Genomic DNA, 22,763 nt, shown 5'->3' on the forward strand with positions numbered 1-22,763 from the left:
ACAGCTTCTCCCAGTTGCTAAATTTTCCTTTTGCAAACTATTCATATCCAAAAGCCAGAAACACAATGATCAAACAACTGTGTCTAAACAGAGCTAGGAAACATGTAACTCAGCAGGAAGCATTGATTTTGGATACCAGGATGGAGAAGCCAGATACTCTCTCACTGCTGTCAATGACAGCTGGAGGAGGAAGGACACAAAAGCTATGTGTTTCAAGGCATCCAAGAGATGTCAGGCGTCTTCCTATTCCATTCTACCTGCTGATAACAGGGGCTGAATCACTGCCTCATTTGAAGGCTTCATCTTGCACCCAGGAAACAAAGCAGGGGGGGAGGGAGGTCTGCTACCAACTATTGGCTGTGAAGCAAATCACAAGTCAAGCAGGTGAAAGCTTTTGCTTCAAACAGCCTGTCACAAGCTAGCAGGAAGCAGATAATCAATGTGAGGCAGACCAGCCTCCCTGAAAAGAGGCTGATGTTGCCCTCCTCCCTGGTAATACTACACTTGCTAGGTGCCCAAGAAGCAGCTCCTCCACAGCAAGCCAGATAGACAAAGCGATTTTGGTTCGTGCTCTTGTGCAACAGCACATTCAGATTCACAGGTCTGTCACAGAAGTATGTGAACATGCAGGACAGACCCAAGATGCTAAGCCTGATCCCTGGCATCCTCACTCTCCACCCTCTCCCCACTCCTCACCCTCTCCTGAAAAAAGCAGTAACAGCAGCACAAGAAAAAGCATAGCCCAGGTTTGGATGAGAGCCCAGCTTGGTAAAGGGGAGAAAAACGGTTCTAACAGCTGCAGTTACAGGAAAATCTCCCAAGAGCAGGGAATAAGGTATCTCAGAAGGATTGGAAAAACAAGCCCTGTAGGATATCAAGAACCAAAAAGTGAAAGGAAAACATGAAATTGCCTTTTCTACCTCGCTGCAAGCCCAGTGCACTTATCCCTTCAAGATGGGAAGGAAAATGAGTATTTTCCTGCCAGCTAGGAAGAGCAGCATAGTCTAGGAAAGGTAGAAACATACCACAGATTTAATCCCCAAAATCAAATCTAGCAGAGAGGATTGCTCCCTGCCCCCAGAAAGCAGAAGGCAGCAGCCAGAAGAGCATGAATCCTGCTGGGTGAGCAGCCAAGAGGGAGAGCAGTGTGTGGACAATTTAGAGCCAAGCAAGACTATACCACAAGTCTCTGCTTTTGCTCCAGGCTTGGCAAGAGGATAAAGCAAAGCCAGGCAGATTTCAGTACATCTTTCTCCTACACTGGGACAACAGGCTTTGCTGTTGCCTGATTTATAAAAGGAGTTTGGTGCTTTGCAATGTGAGCCAAATTCACCCCAGTAACAGAAGAGAAAAAACCCCAACCAAACAAACACCACCACTTCCCTTTTTAAACTCTGTTTGGAAACAAACAAACAAAAGGCAAAAAAGGCTTTTGAAATCTCTTGTAACCTGCATCGCTCAGGACAACACTTTTTCCTGTTCCAGCCCCTTGTCCCTAACCTCCCACAGACACAAGCACCAGGCACCCATGCTCCTCCCTGTGCCTGCATGGGCTGCCTGGAGAAGCTACCAGACAGAAATTGATCTGCACAGCAAGGACTTGTATTGCCTTTTGGAAGTGCTTTCCCTGTCATATGACTCCCTCATGTATTCATTTTCCAGGCTGGCTTGGGGACACTAGTCCATCAGTGCATGTTGAAGAGGCCCTCAGAGACTCCTCCCAAGGAAGGGTCTGCAGCAACTGCTGAGTGCTACCATGTGATTGCACCTCTATCACCCCTAGGCAGATGGACCACCAGCAGAAATCACAGGTGGAAAGAAAACCAGCACAGAGGCATAAGTTCCAGCTCATTCAGCCCTCAATTTTTAATTTGACTACCAAAACCAACTCTCCTTGCACCCTGCAAATGCTCAAGACATGCTGGGACTTAGTCCACTTAGTAAGAAAAGCCTTGCTAGAGAGCACCTACGTTGTAGTGCACAGACACTTGAGCAGAATGTAAATTCAGCCAGCAAGGGCATTGGAAAAAGTTTAGCCAGAGCTCCTGAGCTGTGGCTCAGCTGTCAGAGAAGTCGTTGCTCCCAGTGTGCCCAGGGTAACATACAGCAGTTAATGCCCCTCTTCTTTTCTGCTCTTTTCCCAGCATTATAAAGCAAATAGCAAGAGAGCTTAAATGCAACACCTACTTGCTCCTAAGCCAAAGCCCCACTCTGAGCTTCAAAATCTTGGCTCTAAAGCCGGTTCATGTAGCTGGGCTCTGCCACAACAAAACCAGGCAGAAAACAGTTTGCTGGGGCCACTTGTTTAGATCTTTCCCCTTTCTTCACCCAGACAAAAGCTTTATCTTTCAAAGAGACAGAAACAAACCAAACCAAAAAGGAATGGGAATGGCACTCTCACACAGACACACACTCCCTTCCTCCTCCTCCTCCCAGAACAGTCGCAGCCCGGTGCCAAGACGTTCACCTGGGATGCGAGGGAGGCCGCGGTCAGCCGACGAGTGCAGAAATGGCAGTGACAGTAAACCATGCCCAGTGAAGAATGGGAGATATTACAAGGATGATAGTAAATATCTAAATGAGCCTCTGAGGAGAGAAAACAAACCAAACCATGAAATGTTCAGCAGCAGCACCATCAGCATCCAAGGGCAAGGTCTCTAACCTCTCTGCCGGGCTGTCGGGTTCAATAAAACGGACCAAAGGTGGGGAAGAGAGGGTTTCAGTAGCAAAGATGCCTCCCTGGAGCTGAAGTCCGAAGCCATTCAAAGGATCTCCCCTGAGCACCACCTCTGTTGTCTCCGTGTGGACTATCTGCCCTCCAGGACCCACCGTGCTGGAGGCCAAAGACACTAAGAGGAGGAGAGATACAGAAGGTCAGGGTAGCCATGGCCAGCATAGACTTGGTCACAGACCTCACTCTGGCAGTGGCGGGGATGCACTGACAGGGCTAAGTGCTCCTGTCCCAGCTAGCAGTCAATGGTAAGGACAGCAAGGACAGCAAGGCAAGCATGCAAGCCCCCTCCTACCCAGATCCAGCCTCTCTTACGTGAGCTTTTGTGCTCCTTCTTCTTCTGCCTCCTCCTCAGCATGGTGGTGCGGGGGCTCATGGGGTGGGAGCTGCGAGGTAGAGTGTTCGAGTTCTGGCAGGGGAAGCCCTGCGCATTCATGGTGGGAGACGAGAAGTTGGCAGCCATCAGAGCTGGGGGAATACAGAGCATGTTAAAGATGTGCACAGAGAACTGCAACAGTGGATACATCTAATGAGATCATCAAACACCTAATGCATTCTGACTAGCTCCATCTTCCAAGCTCCAGGGCTCAAGACAAGGTGAGAATCTTGTCCTGGGCTTGCAGCTACAGGACAGCTGACTAGGCCTGGACTCCAGATGGAGATTGCTCTCTGGTGTGCAGTGACTCCAGTGACTGGGCTGCATGTTACTGCAGCACCTAGGCCACAAGAAATGTATCATGGATGTAGCACAACCAACACTGGGTTGGTACAATGGCATTAATGACCCTTAAATACATACAAAGAGAAACTTGAGTTGCTGGGCAATGAGGCTGCCTTGTTTACTTTCCACAATTCAGACAGGACAATGTTTCCTCCTCCCTATCTTACTGCCATAAGAAATATGAGGCTGCACAGAGCTTGCTTCCTGCAGGAGGAGGATTTACAGATTTTGAAGCAACCATAATCCAGCAGCTAACATGCTGTGTGGCACTATGGCTGAGTTGGATGCATTGTCATATCAAATTTCCACACATCAACAGAGGTGTCCTTGTCCCACAGCAACTCATTTTTGCTGTAAGAAACAAGACACTGGGGGGTGGGGTTAGAGAATGGGTGGGACCATGAGTGTACAGCACACCACCCTTGTTTCAGTTATCAGATGTGTGTGTGTTAGGCTGCAGATCCTGACTTTGTATCCCAGGACTGGACCCATGGAAACAAACCTCCAGGTGACCAAGGAGGACACCAGTGACAAGTCAGGCTATGGAATTGGGTATTGAGGAAATGAAGGGGCACAAGATGAGTGCACATGTGCAAGGATGGGGATGACACCCCCATGTGCTCAGGTTACATTTGCAGTAATCCTGTCCAGATGCCTGGCTCCAAGTGGGAGTCTTGCAGTGCCCAGGGTGATGGGTGTGACAGTAATTGACACAGGGATCCCAGCAGTGGTGGTGGTCACTCTTCTGCACTTTGACTGATGGCATCCAGGAGAGCAGAATTCACCACAGGCAGGAAGAAGAAAGGAGAAAAAGAAAAGGTAAGAACCCTAAGCCAGGAAATTGTACAGAAGAGCCTCTCACTAGCTTTAAACAAATCAGGACCCAACCACAGTGTGTCAAGCACCAGCAGTGAAAACACATCCCCACATAACCTCATGACACTTGATGCAAAGTGGCAGAAATCCACCCCTTCCCCATAAAAAGCTTCACATCCTGAGTCAACAGTTTGACTAAGCCATGCTGACAGCATACAGATGTCATTACCATTTGCAGTCTGTTGTGCAACATGCAGAAGCTCCCTCCAGCCACAAGTTTCCCACAGAGGCCATCAGTGTTATCTAACAGCACCGGCAAAACCTCCTCGTGCTATTTTCCAGCTAATGGAGCTGCCCTTCCAGGGACAAGGCAAAATGCCTTCTGCACATGCCAAGGACTGCTTTGAGCACTTTACTTGGCTTCATTGTTGGTTGTTTAGTGGCTGCTCTTGGCCAGGAATGCACACATGGATGGGTGAAAAGAGAGGTGTAGCGGAGGTCCACCTCCAGCTCACCAAAACAAAAGGGATTTCATACACTCCTGCCTAAAAGCAATTACAGAGGGCCACTGACACAGGATAAGATGCCAATAGTGTGGCAATCATTATTAAATTAAATCAAAACATGGCAGACTCTGTCCATGGGCACAAAATTGCTTTAACTTCAACCCTAACCCCTGCCCAGGAAATGTTGGCAGAAATCTGTTGCTGTGTGGCATCCATCATCTAAAAATCCTTTATCCCAGGAACTGTGGCTTTGGGACAGAAAGCCACAATGCCACAAGTCTCCTCTGAAGCGCCTCAAGTGCCCTCCCAGGCACAGGTTGCTTGTCTGCTCTGACATCCCTTTTACCCCTGGGCAGTGCAGGGTCAGTTTGGTTTTCCTTGTCCAGCAGCACTGCGTTTTCCCTCTTGAATCTCTTCACCATGCTGTCTGAATCTGGTTTATTTCAAGAAGAATTGCTAGCTAATGAACAAGACTGCAAGTATCTATTTTATTCAGCTAAACATGAATGGTATCTCACAGCAAAGCATCATGGCACCACAAGTTATTCCAGAGCTCTTTATCTCACAACCACTCACACTGACTGGCAACCACTCTCCTAGGATGAGATCTCCTCCAGGCGCTGCACCCTCAAAGAGGGCAGAAATGCTACCAGCGCTGATACTACAAAGGCTTTCCAGGGGTGCAAAGGTGAGACAGGGACTCAGTTTGTTTAGTGAGTCCATCCAGAGATGTCATCTACAGGTCACCTGATTTCCTTTAATAGTGGAAATCCATTTTGTGTGTGTACATCACAGGCATCGAACAATTTAGATCAGCTTTTCCAACCAGTATAGTGACTATATTCAGTCTTTGCTAAACATATAGTGAGTTTAGCACTTAGTCTATCAAGCTCTTGAAAAATACACTTCCAGCTCTGGGGCTTCTATTTTGTGGGTTTAAAAGTAAAGTCAGAGCCAGGCGGCCTTTAAAACCAAAACTCAAAGTAATAAATGTAGCTATATCAAGACAAAAAGAAAAGTTGTTAATAAAATTAAGCACTTTGAACACGAGGGGCAGAGCTTATGGGCATATACATAAAATAATTTAATCCATTTACAGGAATTAAAACTCTCCCATTTGTTTATACATGCATAGCTCCTATCTGACAACAGAAATAAAGTGCCTTTGAAACTCAGCTGTCAGAGCGCTGGAGAAGAGAAGAGATTTTGGCCAATTCTGTGATAAAAAGCTACAACAGCCTTCCTCAAGCTTTCACACATCATCCCTGCCTGAGGAAAGCCATCCATCTCAGCACTGCTCCTGGGCACCATCCACTCCCACTGATTTTGTGAGCAGGGCATAATCCTCCCAACAAACTCTCCAAATGCCCCCAGAGACACAGAGAAAGCAAAGTCAGTTTGACAAACCCCATGCTTCCGCATCAGACTATGTTTTTACATGGCTGCTGCAGCTTCAGATCCCTCTCCAGCTCCTCAGTAACCAGATTTTGACTGCACAAGAAGCCACTTTTAAAAAACAAATATATAATGATGAGCCCCATGCAGGCACACTCAGTAATGCAAGTACTGAAGGGATGTGTCTGCATGATCTCCTCTTCTCAGCTGCTTTCCCCAGGCTCTCCTCTCTTGCCAACCACAACAGTTTGGTTTCACGTGGCCCATTTTTCTTTACCCCACTGCTTGTTTCCCTAAACTCTCAAAAAGCAGCCTGTGGAGTTGGCACTCACTATCTGGAGCAGAAGACAGTGTTCCTCCCAGGTCCAAATGCAGTTTGTCAACTTTGGTGCAGTTTTGGTGCAGCTCACTGTGGGCTGCATGGTGCTGTGGCTGGTTACACCACCAATGAGCACTGCTTTGTGAGCTGGTCTTCCTTGCCCAAAGAGCTCTCTTTCACAGAATCACAGAATGTTAGGGGTTGGAAAGGACCTTGAAAGATTATCTGGTCCAACCCCCCTGCCAGAGCAGGATCACTTAGAGTAGGTCACACAGGAATGTGTCCAGGCAGGTTTGGAATGTCTCCAGTGAGAGAGACACCAAAGCCTCTCTGGGTAGCCTGTTCCAGTGCTCTGTCACCCTCACAGAGTGAAGAAGCTTTTCCTTATGTTCACACAGAACCTCCTATGCTCCAGCTTGCACCCATTGCCCCTTGTCCTATTGCTGGACATCCTGATACTCACTCTTCATATATTTACAAACATGGATGAGGTCACCCCTCAGTCTTCTCTTCTAGCTATAGAGACCCAGCTCACTCAGCCTTTCTTCATAACAGAGATGTTCCACTCCCTTAATCATCTTTGTGGCTCTGCACTGAATTTTCTCAATCAATTCCCTGTCCTTGAACTGAGGGGCCCAGAACTGGACACAACATTCCAGATGCAGCTTCACCAGGGCAGAATAGAGGAGAACCTCCCTAGACTAAAGAATCACTCTCTCCTTCCAGTACCCATAACCCCTGTCAGCACTGGTGAAGGTTTGAGCCCAAGCACTGATTTCCAGCCACACACCCCTGGCTTCTAAGAGCCGTTTGGCATCCTTCCCTGTGATCCTTCACATGTTAAAAGAATTTAACCAAAAGTGGGATCAAGTGTTACAGCCCTTGTTTTTCATATGTTGCAATTATTCTCCCAAGCTTGTGTTCTACAGTTCTGCCTTAGCAAAGTGATCCGATATATGGACGTTTGGGTAAAAAGCCTCTGAACACATCAAGCTGTCCTTTCACAGATCCTCTTTCTCCTGAGCTGCTGCTGAATGCATATATTCTAAAAGAAGATTAGGACCAAGGCACTAATGGAAGGAGTAGAATAGTTCATTTTAACAGCCATTGAAAAAGGATTATAGCTCTCCATTTTTTTCTTGGGCACAAAGGTCAAGTAATCTACCCTCTTTGTTAAACTGCTTTAATTCTGCACAAATTGGACTGGACATGTAAGAGACTTATTTCTAGACATGGAGATGTTATTAGATTTTATGTTTCACTGCATCACATTAAAGAGACAACATAGACATTTTCCTCCTTTCCCCAAATCACCCTAGAAGAGAATGCAAAGGAGAACTGTGCCCAGGGCTACTGAGCATCACCATGAAAATGTATGTCCCCAAGAGACAAGTGATTGAAAATGGCTGCAAAATGGGCTGGTACTGAGCAGTCACACTTGAAACATCTGAATTATGAGACCACCAGTACTGACTGTAACAAAACTGCAGCCAAGAGTTGCAACAAATCACCTAGTACTGAGGCTGTGTTCACTGTGAAGTTTATATGACAGCTTGAGTCAGCCTCTCATGTGGAAGGAGAAACTAAAGGTGAGCAATAAGGATGTTCACCAGATTGAATTCCTAATGATATTTAGAAGCATTTTGGACTTGGTTTCACTGGAGACAGATTTTGTTTTCCCCCAGTATTTCTTTGGCAGCGGTGCAGAGGTGGTGGAAAGCAGCAGCAGCTACAGATGAATTCACTCTAACCTTGCCTGCTCAAACACAGCTGCCTTTCAAACATCCTGGAAGATGAACACTTGCGTTAGAGATTTGTTTCCTAAAGAAGTTCAGTAGGACCCTTCCTAGCTACTGACATGTCCTTTACAGAGCCTTACCAGGCATCAGCAAATGAAAACATTTGCCAGCACCAAGGTTGTTTTCCTCCTCTCCATTAAAGTCTCTTATCTGAGGTACTGAGGAAGTGGCTTGCACAGCACTCAACACTGAAAACCGCTGGGATTCCCAGCTCTCATTTCCTCATTCAAACACAGATGTTACCTTCTTTCCTATTCACATCCTTGAAGAATGTCATCCAATCACATGTATTTCATCAAAACATTTTTTTTTTAACTTTTTTTTTCCCCCTCCACAGATGTCCCTTTTTGGAGTCTGTTGCCAGCATTCAAAAGCAGCAAGAACTTCAGCAGAGTCCTCAAGTGAGTTTTGAGGGCAACCAGTAGTGTTTGCACAGAGGACAAACCTGTTTCTGGAGGCTTCAAAGGCAGCCTGCTTTGGTGAACAGGTAATATCTCTAGCTTGACGTTTTCTGAAGTGGCTGCTAAAAGCTGAGTGGCCTCTAACAAGGAGCAGTGCTCTGTGCTTGTGCCATCGATGGCGAGAATGTGGTCACCAACTCGCAATGCGCCACATCTGCAAAGGAAACAGCAAGAGAGCTAGTTATACACATAGCCCAAATCCATGCCCTTACAGCTGGGAGCAGACACACACACAATCTAGCTGTGAATTATTGTGTGAATTCATGTGATTTATTTTTTTCATAACTCATTTTTTTTCCCTTCTAATTTGAACCTTAGGTTCATGCCTGAGTCAGTGCTGCTGGTGGCTTGGGAAAGATCTTTGAGGTTTTTTTATAGTAACCACTCATATCTAGTCTGGATAGCTGAGGGCTCACCCAGCAGTGCAGTGCAGTTAAGCCTGACAAGCCAGAAGTTCAGCTCAGCAGCATGACCAACCACAGCAAGGGCTGCACAACGGTCTGTCTTCCTGCAGCTCCAAGTAAAGGATGACTAGCTGACTTGCCCATCAGGAAAAGGCTCTAGCCAGAAGCTTCCAGAACAGGTTTTTGCTGTTCCACAGCTCCAGGGCAGTCAGATCTGAGGTTTTAAAACCAGAGCTCAGCTTTCACATGCACCGAGTTACATTCATTCCCGCTTGCGAATGTCCACTGGGTTTGGGTCAGATATTTTTAGAATGCTTAGTGCTATGAACATGCAGATAGGAAAGGCAGGGAAGAAAGGTATATAACTAACAATGCCTCACCACCACAAAAAAAAAGAAAAAAAAAAAAAAAAGGCAGTGGAGAAAGGAAAAGCAGAGCTAGAAGCAGCCTGTTCAGATCTGTACCTGTCCACCACGCTGGCCGGCTTGATCTTATCAATGACAATGACCTGCTTGTTCCGGTGTGTGGTTGTTGTCAGTGTGATTCCTAGTGTAGACCCTGGAGTCTTTGCTATTTCAACTAGTAAAGGACCTGAAGCATTTGCTACAGTATCTGCAAAACAAAGAGAGCATCTGAAGAAACTTGCCATACATCCTTTCCCATTTCTAAACGCAGGGGGTTGGCCAGCAGTACTGACTTGCCGTGCACATCAGCAGCCCTGTAGTTTGGAGACCCTAAAACTCTTATCATGTGGTAACCTAAAAGCAAAACAAACTCACAAAGCAAAACTGCATCTGCACAAAATATACATGACAATGAAGTGCAGAGATACTACAACCATTCATCCAAAGAAACAACCTCCCTGCCCCTTTTCTTGGCATTAAATAGCAAGACTGAGGAAGAGATTGCTCAAAGGCTGCCCAGCAGCCACATCAATAGCAGTAAAAGCAGGAAAAGTAGGAAGTTCAGAAGGAAATTGCTGCTATAGGCTTCCTCCTAAACAAGTAAACATTACAAGGCACAAAGAAACAAAAATCCCAGTTTCTGAAGTATTCAGGAGTCTTGTGTGCTGAAGACCAGCCCACAAGTCAGTCATCTCCTGTGTGCTTCAGCACCATCTTTGAAATGCCACCCTCACCCCCTTGTTTCAGCTCCCACAGGGGGAGCAGAGACACAGCACTACCTGTCCACAGGCTTAGAAAAGCCTTCTCTCTCCCATCAGACAACACCAGGGTAACTTATATTTAAGAGATGCATTTCTATTTAATAAATGCTGTAAGTAGAGGCTATGAAATTCCTACAAAATTGCACCTCCTAGCATAAGCCTGCACCATCCCTAATCATCTCTTCTGAGAAAGGGGGAAGAAAAAGCAAGCCTGTGTCTCTGGCTGATTACACAGAAATTCCCTCCACCCCTATTACACAGGTTTGCTTCTAGTTTACCTAAAGTCATGATAAAGAGGCTGGATTCATGAACTTACTATCACTAACAGACATCCCACAACCAGCATCCCATGCGTAGTTTGACCCCCTTACAAAAGCACTTTATGGAAACCCAACCATCTGCTTTGAAGGAAAGGCCAACAGAGCCCTCTGAGAGCTTGATGCCTCCTCAGCCCTTAATTATTCATAGCAAGGCTTTTCTCTTCCAAAGCTATGCTTCACTAAAAATGCTGATGTTACTTGGCTCCAGAACTTGATGCACAGCTCATTCTCGTTCTCTGATAAACAGGAGTATTAATGCAGATGTCAGAAGCTAAGCCTCAGCAAGGTCTTTCCTGAGGTTTGTTGAAGATGTTGAGTCTCTGAAGACAGAAATTTCCCTTGGAAATTTCCCCTGGGGATCAGCCAAGATCAGGCTCTGGTCTACTCTCAGTGCCCATTTTCCTGGAGAAGGGAGGAGGAGGAATGAGCTGTGCTGAGGTATGTAGGCTTCAAATAAAACATTGTTTATTCTCTGTTGAAAAGGACCACTGAGGAGATCTGTAAGCCCAAGTTCAATCAAAAGATGCACAAAGCAGCCAGCTAAAGCCTGAGGAAGGTGCACTTAAGCCTTTGTTAGCACCAAGAGACTGAGGACCTCTTCCAACATCAAGCACCAGCTATATGTTAGTTTTGCAGCCTGTGTGTATCCAGCACATATCCTCTGAACAGACTCATATTAGAATAGAATAGAATAGAGTAGAATAGAATAGAGTAGAATAGAATAGAATAGAGTAGAATAGAATAGAATAGAGTAGAATAGAATAGAGTAGAATAGAATAGAATAGAGTAGAATAGAATAGAATAGAGTAGAATAGAATAGAGTAGAATAGAATAGAGTAGAATAGAATAGAGTAGAATAGAATAGAGTAGAATAGAATAGAATAGAATAGAATAGAATAGAATAGAATAGAATAGAATAGAATAGAATAGAATAGAATAGAATAGAATAGAATAGAATAGAATCACAGTATCACAGAATCACAGTAAAACTAAGGTTGGAAAGGACCTCGAGGATCATCGAGTCCAACCTATCAACACAGACCCCATGACTAGACCATGGCATCAAGTGCCACATCCAATCCCCTCTTGAACACCTCCAGGGACAGTGACTCCACCACCTCCCTGGGCAGCACATTCCAATGACGAATGACTCGCTCGGTGAAGAACTTCCTCCTCACCTTGAGTCTAAACCTCCCCTGGCACAGCTTGAGACTGTGTCCACTTGTTCTGGTGCTGGTTGCCTGGGAGAAGAGACCAACCCCTTCCTGGCTACAACCACCTTTCAGGTAGTTGTAGAGGGCAATGAGGTCTCCCCTGAGCCTCCTCTTCTCCAGGCTAAACAATCCCAGCTCCCTCAGCTTCTCCTCATAGGGCTTGTGTTCAAGGTCTCTCCCCAGCCTTGTTGCCCTCTATGGACATGTTCAAGTGTTTCGATGTTAGAATAGAATAGAATAGAATAGACCAGACCAGACCAGACCAAGTTGGAAAAGACCTTTGGGATCATCAAGTCCAACCTATCATCCAACACCATCTAATCAACAAAATCATAGCACCAAGGGCCCCATCCAGTCTCTTCTTAAACACCTCCAGTGATGGTGACTCCAATCACTCTTTCTGTGAAGAACGTCTTCCTAACATGCAGCCTAAACCTCCCCTGGTGCAGCTTGAGACTCTGTCCTCTTGTTCTGGTGCTGGTTGCTGGGAGAAGAGACCAACCCCCACCTGGCTACAGCCTCCCTTCAGGTACCTGTAGACAGCAATAAGGTATTCCTCCTGAGGGTAAGGACATAGGAAAATACAACCATGAGAAACCTTGCTGGAATGGTAGATCTTTCTTTGCCAGGAAAATACCTACTCCTCTCAGTTTTTATGCAGCTTCTTGGCTTTGCCAAGTGTTTCCCAGGAAGGTCTCAGCATGCTGGTGAGAAGAAAGCTTTAGGTATGTACTTCCATGTCAGGACCTGAGTTATCAACAATACTGTAACAAAACACAGTCCTGCTTCGAGCCCACAGTCCCTCCTCCCATTGCACACAGAGCAGGCCACCCCATCACCCCTTTTAATTCCCATCTCCAGTGGCATAGATGAAAATTGCTCCAAATGCATTTTATAGAGGTGTTTGTTCAGGAAATACCAGCCAAGCCTCTCTTAATTAGTCTAGGAAAAGATTTGGCTCCAATCAAAGGTCAGGAGTCTGCTATTTAGCAGTATGTGTGAGGCATGATTAGCACCAGGCTATTACACTGCAGCTAATTTAAAAAGAAACATGGAGAGGCCAAGGCAGGCCATGGAACAACCTTACCGAAGGGAGGCAACAGGTGCTGCTGCTTTGGCACCATGAGATGTTTCTGTACCATCATGCCCAGCATCTGTGGAAAAGGCACCCACAACTCTCCTGCCTTTCACAACAAATCTCACCTTACTTGGAACAAATCTCACCTTACTTGGAGCAAGATCCTTTCATGCACGCCAAGAGAGTCTAACCAGTTGTTGTGGAGGCTCAGCATTCATGAGATATTCAACTCTAATGCTGCTCAGCATGCACTGAGGGCCAAAACTGACACTGCTGCAGAAGCAGCATGGCTGAGGGCAGTGACACTGAGTTCACTACAGATACAGCAGCTTGCATCATTTCTCTAGGCTGTTGTTACCAAGGAACAGAAATCCCACGTATACATACACTGCCTTGCATGGCTCTGCAGGTTTTCATGTAAGGGTTTGGAAGTGATGGATCCTGCCTCCCAGAGGAGGGCACCATTTTAGAAACTGGGAAACTGAGGCAGAGCTGACACATAACTTGTCAAATAAGACACATGCTTCTCTAGGGGCTAGTCAGGGTCCAGAAGATCATTCTCTTTTGCTGGATGAATAGTGTTACACCTCCTGACATTGCTTGGGGGAAAGCATGCATGCTATCTTCATCCATCTTCAGAAACAATAGTTTTAGCAACCAAGTAAACCCTTAAGCCCACTATCTTTTTGAAGGCATCTGCTCTTTTTAGGTGGCATAGGATAAATGTGCATACAGTATCAGCAACTCTGGCCTGGATCAGTTAACGTCTGCCCTCAAATCTTGCCTGCATTATTTTCTCCCCACACCCAAATTCCAGCCATTCCCAAATGTTCAGGTGGAAATTCAGCAGCCACCAGGTGACTCGCTCCAGGTCTAATCAACCCTGCAACCTTTTCCAACAAAACAGAAAGAGGAAAGCCTACCAAAGTTTGCTCAAGTACTACAAATCCCACCATTCTGTACACATGGCTGAACCAAGGAGGACACAAAGGCCTCTGCAAAACCTGAGGAATACAAAGGAAACAGTCTGCTCCAGGCAGTCAGACACTCCAGTGTAGAAGATACAGGAGAGCTGGTTACCCCACCACTTAGAGATGAGGGCTGGCAAATGTTTTCTAAAAGACTAGGTTGGATGAGGCTCTGGCCAGCCTCACCTAGTGTGGGGTGCCCCTGCCCATGGCAGGGGGGTTAGAACTAGATGATCCTTGTGGTCCCTTCCAACCCTCACTGATACTATTATACTATGATCTTCCTCGCAGTAGCTTATTTTGGAGAAAATATTGTGGGAGTTTTTTCCTTCTTTGATTTTTCCCCTTGAGCCTTACTTGGCTTGGCTCACCTCCCTAAGGAGGGATGGGTCTTGTAACTAAGCTGGAAAGTATCAAGAGCATTTTCCTGGGGAATAAGTGAGGTGTCCCAGTAGGGATGGTCTTTTCCCTGCATTTTGCAAGAGAGAAGAAAAAAGGAAAGCCTCCTAGAAGAACCAAACCAGGGAGCTGTCCTCTTTCTGGCACAGCCCAGCAGCTCATGATCCTCCCATCTTCATGGGCACACAGATTAATCTGACTTCATAGGCCCCTCTTCAGGCCCTACCCCCCGCCACCCCACAGACCCCAAGGAGTCACCCATTTGTGGGACACTACCAGCCCTACAACTCCATCAGCAGAAGAGCCCTGCAGGCTAAAAGATCTTCATCTGAGAAATGAATGGGCAGAGGGGACAGCCAGGGGAATGGGGGAGAAGAAGGACACAGCAAATCACTTTGCTCATTTGTCATCTCTGGCAGAAAGCTTCCCTGCTCCATGAGTCACAACCCTAAAAGCTTGCAGCCCAGTGCCTCATGTCATGGCACACAGCTAATTTACAGAGTAACTATTCAAATGCCACCAGTTTCTGGCTGATCAGTGCATTTGTTTGGTGTTTTTCCCTTCCCCCCACTCCCTTTTTTCAAAAAGGCCCATAAGATGGAGTGCCACCATGGGAAAGCATCTGTTCATTTCAAAGCTTATCTGGCATCAGCAAAGGGCAGAGATTTTCCCGGTGCCCAACGGAGGCATGTGCCCAGTTTGCACTCCTTTTAAATGGAAATGGCAGATTAATTTAATTCTTCCAGTGGCCTTGAGAAATCTCAGGCAATTTGATTAAAAGCCTGCTGTGGCCCCATCCTGTGCTGCCCCCACCCCATGGAAGCCTGACAGCCAGGCATGCTCAGTGGTGAAGGCAAGCAGCTGCCACATCCCTCACACTGAGAGCGGGGCTGGCCTGATGTAGCTCATCCTCAGCACATAATTTTGGCTGGGGGAGCCACAAAGCCAGCTGGGAAACACCGTGATTCAACACTCCTCCACAGCAGCCCTGGTCTCTCACCAAGGAAAGATTCAGAAAAACAACTTTCCCTCCTCAAGGGTCAGGCCCCACCACCCTAGTCCTTAGGGCTGCAGCAGAGAGTGAGCGTGATGTAAAAAGCTCCATTTGCCCTGGAGATGAACAGGTCAAGCACAACTTCATGGTAGTGTCACCAGCTCTTATAATAAATCAAGTGAACTGTGTGTCCATGTGTCCCCCCAGCCCTTTCACCAAGTTTTCAAAATGGAGTGTTCCCTTCAGGCTGCTAACATCCCCACATTACCTTCAGCACCTGCTCTTCCCTTCCCTTTTAAGAGAATGTCTGTAATAGTTGTGATGTGGGGATGATGCACTCATCTCCCACTGCAGTTATTAGCTGTTGCCTGGCAAAGCTGTCTGCAGAGATTGTTTTAAGCTGCACATTCTGCATCATCTTGCCTTAAAAGAAAGCAGGGCAAGTACATCCCTTTACAGGGCTGGGGAGAAGAACTCTCTAGGCAGAAAGTATCTTTGAAAGGGGTTGTTTTGACATCTTGGGAAGTATCCAGCTGTGGTCCACTGCAGGGAAACACAAGACAGAGAAATACTGCATAAAACCCTGCCATCACTCTGTTTTAGGTGAGCAAGTTACTCAAGAAGAAACACCAAGGCACCTTTAAGGCTATTTTTGCGCCATGTCAGGTTTGAAAACAGTCAGCTTTCTGCAACATAGGCACCAGGGGACCATACAAGAAACAACACCCCAGAAAAAAAACATTTCTCATGCCCCATTAATTGCTTGCTACTGTTCAGACTTGACAGCTCTGGGCTGTCCTCCTTTAACCACAGCTGCCTCCTCCCCTGGCAGGGCTACCAGCCTGTGAGAAGAGGAATAGGCATCCCTTACTGATGGCTTCAGAGTGACCATGATCACAATCATATAGCAGAGGAGAGAAGAGCGATTGGGTAATTTCTGTTCTACATGAGTTTCCCCTTTGTCATGAATGCCAGCCAACTTCTAAAGAGAAGATGCTCCTATAGCATGACAGAATTCAGGGTATGTGCAGGCAACTGCTGAGAGATCAGGATTTTCCTTCCTGCTCTCACAGCAGAGTAGGTGTCGACATAGCATATGGCTGCCCAGATCCTGGCAGCTTCCTTCCCGAGGGGAGACCCAACATAGTATCATGGCCATGTTTATGGAGTTTCCACTGAAAGGAAGGGGAAAGCTTGGGAGAAGGAGACTTAAAGGAAGGAGAAAACCCTCAGGAGTGGCACAAAGAGCTCCCTTATCCTGGTACAACCCTCTTGCACATGGAATGAGTTCTGGAATTCTCAGCTCTTTTTCATTTGTAGATGTCTTCACTGACAAAATGGAAAACAATCTCATATCACAGACTCCTGCTCCTCACTGGATTATAAACTCTAATGTCCTGTTTGCAGAAAAGACCCCAACCTAATCCAGCTTGCTGCTCCCATGGAGTCAGAAACCTCTCAGGAGACATCTATGCAACATCTGATGCAGAGCTCAACCAGCTTCCAGACCCAATACAGCTTTGGACTCTGTGGTAACCTTAAACTTGTTACTGACGCTCCCTGCAGTAACAGCTGCGTGCCACAAAGCCAGCTCAAAATTACTTTACAGTAGCTAATAATAAACCCTTTCCCAGGGCTTGAAACTGAACATAAAAAAAAGAAAGGAACAACCAACAAACCACAAACCCTCAAACTTAATATCTACTGTGCAGAACACTTTTTAGAAATACCCATGTTCTGCCATCCAGGAAATTCTGTCTCATTTGAGGTCAGTCAGTGATCACTCCTCGTTTATTCCAGAAGCAGACCTGAACTAACATTTCTAAGAAAGGGAATAGCTCCAGAATTAAGCAGGGTCAAAATACAGAACCAAAGGCACAGCCACATCAAGTCTCTGCCTGCTTGCAGCTCAATTCCCTGCACACATTTCATAGTGGTATTGTAGAGCAGGCAGAGCACTCCAGCCTCCTTCAAGTCTGACTTCTCCTATGTTCTCTTCACTTACATTCTTTCCTCCTTCTCTAATACCAGTTATCATTCCTACTAGAACACACCACTGGATAAGGGCATTTCAAACACATTTAACTAAGCCATCTTTGAACTCTAAACCCTCTAAACCCATGCTGGCAGCACATTGCTCACTGATTTTTCCACTGAAACTGAGTATCCCAGTTACTGTGTCTAGTCTCACATACTTTCCAGGCAGTCAGACAAAATGCCACCACAACCATCTTGGCCTTACCCATGATGGTCACATCATACTCGATCTGGAAGAGTGCCTCCTGGCTGCACTGCCGCAGGATGTTGAGGGCATCAGCGTGGGTCATGCTGTGCAGGGGGATCCCATCAACACTCAGCAGCCTGTCTCCAATTTTTAAGGACCCTTCCCTGTAGGAAATCAAACACAACAAATATTTTGTATTTATATTTAATATCTACATTAAAAGGTTAAATACTTTGATCCTGTAGGAAGTCAACACTTCTTGGACCCAGGCACATCATATTAAATTAGCAGCATGAGAACAGACAGACTGCCTCCTGCTTTCTAACCAAGCACCAGCTCTTTAGCTGCATAGGGTTAATTAAACAACTGCCTCTGGAAGAGGATTTTCTGCTTAGAACATCTACACATGGATCAGCCTATGAGCACTGCATCCATCCTCCTCACATGCCACCTGTGTCTTTCCACCTCACCTGCATGAGAAGCCTTGGGGATACACCAGCAAGGAAGACAAGGGCAAACACCTGACAGTGTGGTGAGAGCTGCTGGTCTGCCTTCTAAAAGCAAATGTTGGAGGTGAAACACAAGCATTACCTGTCTGCTGGGCCACCTGGCCTCACATAGGTGAGCACCAGTGGTCTGGATTTGTGCCAGTCTTCATGGGCTCCCCCTGCAATCAAACCGGGAGAGCTGTAAGTCACTGGAGATTTGAAAATCTGAATGAGAGTGCTGAGAAGGGAGAGACATTTATCACATAACAGCTGACACAGCCTGAAAGCAAAAAGGCTGCCCTGGGTTAGGCAGCCAGCAGTCCTTGAAGGCTGAACGGGATGCGCTCCAGGACATGCTTTTGCTTCTGTTTATTACATTCATCTTACTTTCCCCAAATCACCTCTGCCAGTGCTTGTCCCCACTTGTTGCCACTGGAGTAGCTACTAACCTCTCAGAACAAAACCAAAGCTGTTGCCTTCCTTGTAGAGGGACACCTCAATGGTCTTGGGAATAATACCAGCACTGCTCTCTGGCACTAAAGGAAGAGAGGAAGACCCAGTTACCCCCAAATAAACCTTTTCACACCACCCTGCAATATAATACCAAAATTCATCCAAACAGCACTGACAGGAAAGTCCAGTTCAATACCCACATTGCATCTTCCTTGTCTGAAGGCAAGAAGAACCCAACCCAGATGTGTGTAACTTTGTCAGAGCCAACCAGCATGTTTTAGGATGATTTCACCAGCACCAGTGTTGTGCATCTCATTTCACTTTGGTCTTGGCTAATACTCTGACATTCAAGTTATACTGTCCCATTTATCAACTGGCTTTAACATTCAGCATTACTCCAAAGCCAGAAGCTGCTGCCACAGATGGAAACTTATTAGAAAAAAAACACACTGCAGCATGAGGAATCAAGTCACTGGCTGACCTTAAAGAAAATGAAAATCCCAAATCCTCAGTGAAAAAGATTGGGTTTTTTCCTTACCTCTCATATTTTGACTTTAAAAAAAGATTAAGTGAATCCTTTAAACTGATCCTAAGGGCAATTCAGTAATTTTATGTTAAATACACAGTGCTATTTATTGTACAAAGGCAAAGAGAAAAAGAAATAAACTGTTTCCATCCCTCGCCATCCCCTGCTATTTAATGATTTATTGAACTACTGCAGTGAATATGGGACAATTTCCCAGGCTTCTCCATCCCCAACTGCATGTGGCATTTCAGTCTAGTCCACTCTGAAAAGATCAATTCCTAATCTTCAAACCAAGTGTGATGAATGGCTACAAGGATAATCAGAAAAAAGACTTGACTTGACAAAAGGGCTTGACTTCAGCCTGACAAACTGGAGCTGAAGAGTCCCCAGGGCACGTCCACACTAGCACTTCCCCTTGGCTTAGGAGAAGGTCTTTGAAGCAAATCCCCTACTGTCCTCACTAACCACATCGGGTCCTCACTGCCAAGTGCCCGGAGAGCTTGCAGCCTACACCCAAATTAGGGTCATACTAACCCATAATGTAACCCAAAGAAATACAGTGAAGCTATGGCACTCCCTTGCAGGCAGACAGCCCAGTTACAGCAAGCCAAACAAACCCCCAAAACAGTCTCCCATGCAGCCTCTTTGCTGGGCACAGACTGCTAACAGGGACACAGCCTGGGTATATTCCAGAAGGGAAAGGTTCAGGACATAGGAGGGCTCCCAACTAAGTGGTGATACTCACATACCAAGAAAAGGGTATAAAGCATCCACAACTGAATTTGCAACCCATCCAATCTCTGTCCTAAGCATCCAAGCATGAAGTTCTGCAACAGCTTTTGGTAAGATCAGTGGGGAAGGGAAACCTAAACTAGTGTCAAAACAGGGCTTGGTTTATTTATGAAAGAGCTAATATGAGACAGTGGCCTGAGAACTAGACTTGGACTTGCAAAGTCTCCTCTAAAGCATGAAGTTATAACGTGGGGAGACAAATTCAAACCTACAAGCACAAGTTATTGAATTGCACTGTATTTCTGCTCTTTGCCCAGGGAAAGAGAGAAATGAGAGAGTGCACACAGCAATAACAAACCCTGACTGCGGATAAAAGCCCACAATGAACTGGAGCAAGATAATAATTGACAATTCCCTGCATTTTGCTGTGCCTCTTTGTTTGGATTAGTCATAAATGGCATCAATAATCTCATTGGAGAGAAATTACTATTTCAGTGAGCACTTCCTGCTCATTCAGAGGTAGGGACATTTTGCCTCACTGTTATTGATTGAGCCAGGCTGTATTGGCACTGCTCCTTAGCTGGTAAGTACAGCTTATCAGATTCCTGATAGCCAGGCTGACAGCTGAGGAGAAAGGTTAAGAGGTGCCATCTCCAGTGAGCAGGAGAACCTGGAAAACTTGTGATGAAGGTTTTTTTTACCAGGGTTGCTGTATGCAAAAGGTAAAATCTACTAACAGCAGAAGAGAGGGTCGTGGTGCATAAAGAATCAACTCATTCAGATTACATATTTTTGTTTCTTAGGGCTCTATATGTTCATTTATATATTCAATACTTTTCATGTACAGGCAGCAGCTATAGCAAGGCTATGGAATGCAAGATAGCTTCCAATCTGGGGCAAAATGTTTAGATTTCATTAGCTGTGTTTTTCCTGTCATTTTATTTTTAGTTGTTCTATTTCTTCTGCCCAGTCATCCTCTGATGGATCTGGGTAACTGAATGAGTAATAAATGGGAAGGCTGTTTTCACAATGGAAAGGCTGTGATGAGATACTGTATCAAGGAATTGGTTTTAATCAGAACAAACAAATGAGGGCAAGAGCAGAGTCTCCCACAACAGGGCACAAGCTCTGTTAGCACAAGTTGGCCTTGCCAGATTCTGCCAGGGCCCCTTAGCTGGAAAGCAGACCGTTTCAGTTTCCCTTCTGAAAACACATCCCATTTCAAAGCATCTTGAGGAATAACAGCACTTGCCACAGCTCAGAAAAGTGGATCTGGCAATCCACACTTAAGACTGAATAAAACCACTCAGAGCCATGCTCCAAAAAGGAAAAAGAAAAACAAGCTGAAGCAGCATCAGGAGGCAGATTGGCCTGCGCTACCAAGTCACTCTGAGGCAAGAGAGACCTAATCAACCATCTCCTGCCAGTGTGCATGAGCAGACACCCACTGTGCTGGAAAAAGCTCTCTGCTCCGACCCCACACAGCTCTGCAGCAGCCACTGCGGCGCTGCCAGCGGATGAAGGCAAAACGTCAAAACACCCCTGGACACTGCCTTGGCCATGGTGGCCAACCCACAAGCGAGACCATCTGTACCCCAGGATGAAGAGCAGGCAAGAAAAGAGAGCAGCGTTACCAGAGGGGCACCCACCAGCTGGCGGAAGCTCGTATTCTACTTCCAGCACTACCCTTTCGCCCACGTTTTTCAGCAGGCTTATGATCTCATCGTGCCGCAGCTTGGTCAGGTTAATGCCATTCACAGACTTGATGTAATCCCCGACATTCAGCTGGTCACTTCTAGAAAGAGGAGAAAGAAAAGGAAAAAAAAACCCCAAAACCAACAAACAAAAGCAGTGGTAGCACAAAGTCTCTGCTAGGCTCAGCCTGGAAGTGCCTGGTGAACCTTTTGTAACTGGGGGACTTTCTAAACATGCCACCAGTGCTGCGCTGATCTTAGCTGTCTGCCTGCACCTGCCTGCTGTCAGAGGGAAGGGTTAAACCCAAATCTCTCTATCTTTCGTGGCAGTGAGTGTTCAGATCTGTACATACAGCAACAATCACAGTCTACATGTTCACAACCTCTCTTTGTTGCTCAGTTCCCATTCATGTAGAGCAATCAGTCAAATTGAAGCACACCAAGAGGTGTCTGGGGAAAAAAAAAAAACCAACATAAAAAAAAAGCCAGCAGGGGAATAGAAAACATTTTCCTTTTGCCTGTTTTCTCCAAGATTGTTCAATTACTTCTTCCCTTTCTCTGCTTCTTGGAGTCTTTCTTCTCCCATTCCTTTTCTGAGCCAATAATGTTACTTACACACTCAGTATTCAGAGCGGATACAGTATTAAACCACTTAGCTTGATCAAGATGTATTGTACCATGAAGCTCTCCTGACAAGGCTGCCTAATTTCACAGAACCCCAAATATTCCTACACAGAGCATAATTGCAGAAAGCATGGGAAATAACTCAAAATAGAAGACATTCTACTTACTGAAGCAACAACTTTACATTCTGGGGCACTTGAAATAAGGGAGCTGTGTGCCAGCTATTTTAATTACAAGCACATTCACTCAATAGCTAGAACATGCAGCTATTTACCTCCAGTTTCACTGTGCTCTCTGCATCCTATTTCATTTTCTCACCTTGCAGCTAGTCCTCCTGGCCTCAGATTGGAGACTCTGGGCTTTCCATCTTTGTCTGTGCCACCTGAAATGGTTAACCCAAGGGTGCTTCCTTCCTTCTTAATCAGCTCCACAATGGTGACCCCTCTGAACTCCTCTGAAAGATCAGCAATAAAGGCAACCACCTCATCAGAAGGCACATTCCCCACAATCCTAAGTACATCCTTTTCCTACAGTGGTGGGAGATCACATCTGGAATGATTTATACAATTAGCTTCTGTTTATTTAAAATGAAATTGTGAAACAGAAGTGTGTCCTGGTGGATCCACAGCAGTGGAAAGGAAGTATTTGCATGCAGGTCTTTCAGGCAAGACCAAGCAGGACAAGGCAGAGAAGTGAGGGATTGTGGGAGGACAAAAATTGTGTTTCAATGTG

The 22,763-nt window shown here is 45.9% G+C and overlaps 1 protein-coding gene across 6 annotated transcripts in view; it reads right to left on the minus strand.

Annotated features, from left to right (window-relative positions):
- The window catches only part of GRIP2 (glutamate receptor interacting protein 2), a 314,019-nt gene that overhangs the window by 38,224 nt on the left and 253,032 nt on the right, over window positions 1-22,763 (minus strand). For 4 of the 6 annotated variants that reach the window (XM_068154133.1, XM_068154129.1, XM_068154130.1 and 1 more), the window contains exons 3-12: window positions 22,350-22,485; window positions 21,348-21,508; window positions 18,452-18,538; window positions 18,106-18,181; window positions 17,533-17,678; window positions 9,617-9,764; window positions 8,733-8,902; window positions 4,083-4,208; window positions 3,047-3,199; window positions 2,663-2,849 (exon numbers count right to left, since the gene is read on the minus strand). In XM_068154133.1, coding sequence (XP_068010234.1) covers window positions 2,663-2,849; window positions 3,047-3,199; window positions 4,083-4,208; window positions 8,733-8,902; window positions 9,617-9,764; window positions 17,533-17,678; window positions 18,106-18,181; window positions 18,452-18,538; window positions 21,348-21,508; window positions 22,350-22,485 — 1,390 coding nt within the window. The remainder of the gene's footprint in view (window positions 1-2,662; window positions 2,850-3,046; window positions 3,200-4,082; window positions 4,209-8,732; window positions 8,903-9,616; window positions 9,765-17,532; window positions 17,679-18,105; window positions 18,182-18,451; window positions 18,539-21,347; window positions 21,509-22,349; window positions 22,486-22,763) is intronic. The other 2 variants (XM_068154131.1, XM_068154128.1) reach the window with 1 other exon arrangement.

Source organism: Melanerpes formicivorus, unplaced genomic scaffold (assembly GCF_026170545.1).
Source record: "Melanerpes formicivorus ecotype bairdi unplaced genomic scaffold, bMelFor1.0.p_v2 SCAF_28, whole genome shotgun sequence".
In the NCBI taxonomy this organism is placed as follows: domain Eukaryota; kingdom Metazoa; phylum Chordata; class Aves; order Piciformes; family Picidae; genus Melanerpes; species Melanerpes formicivorus.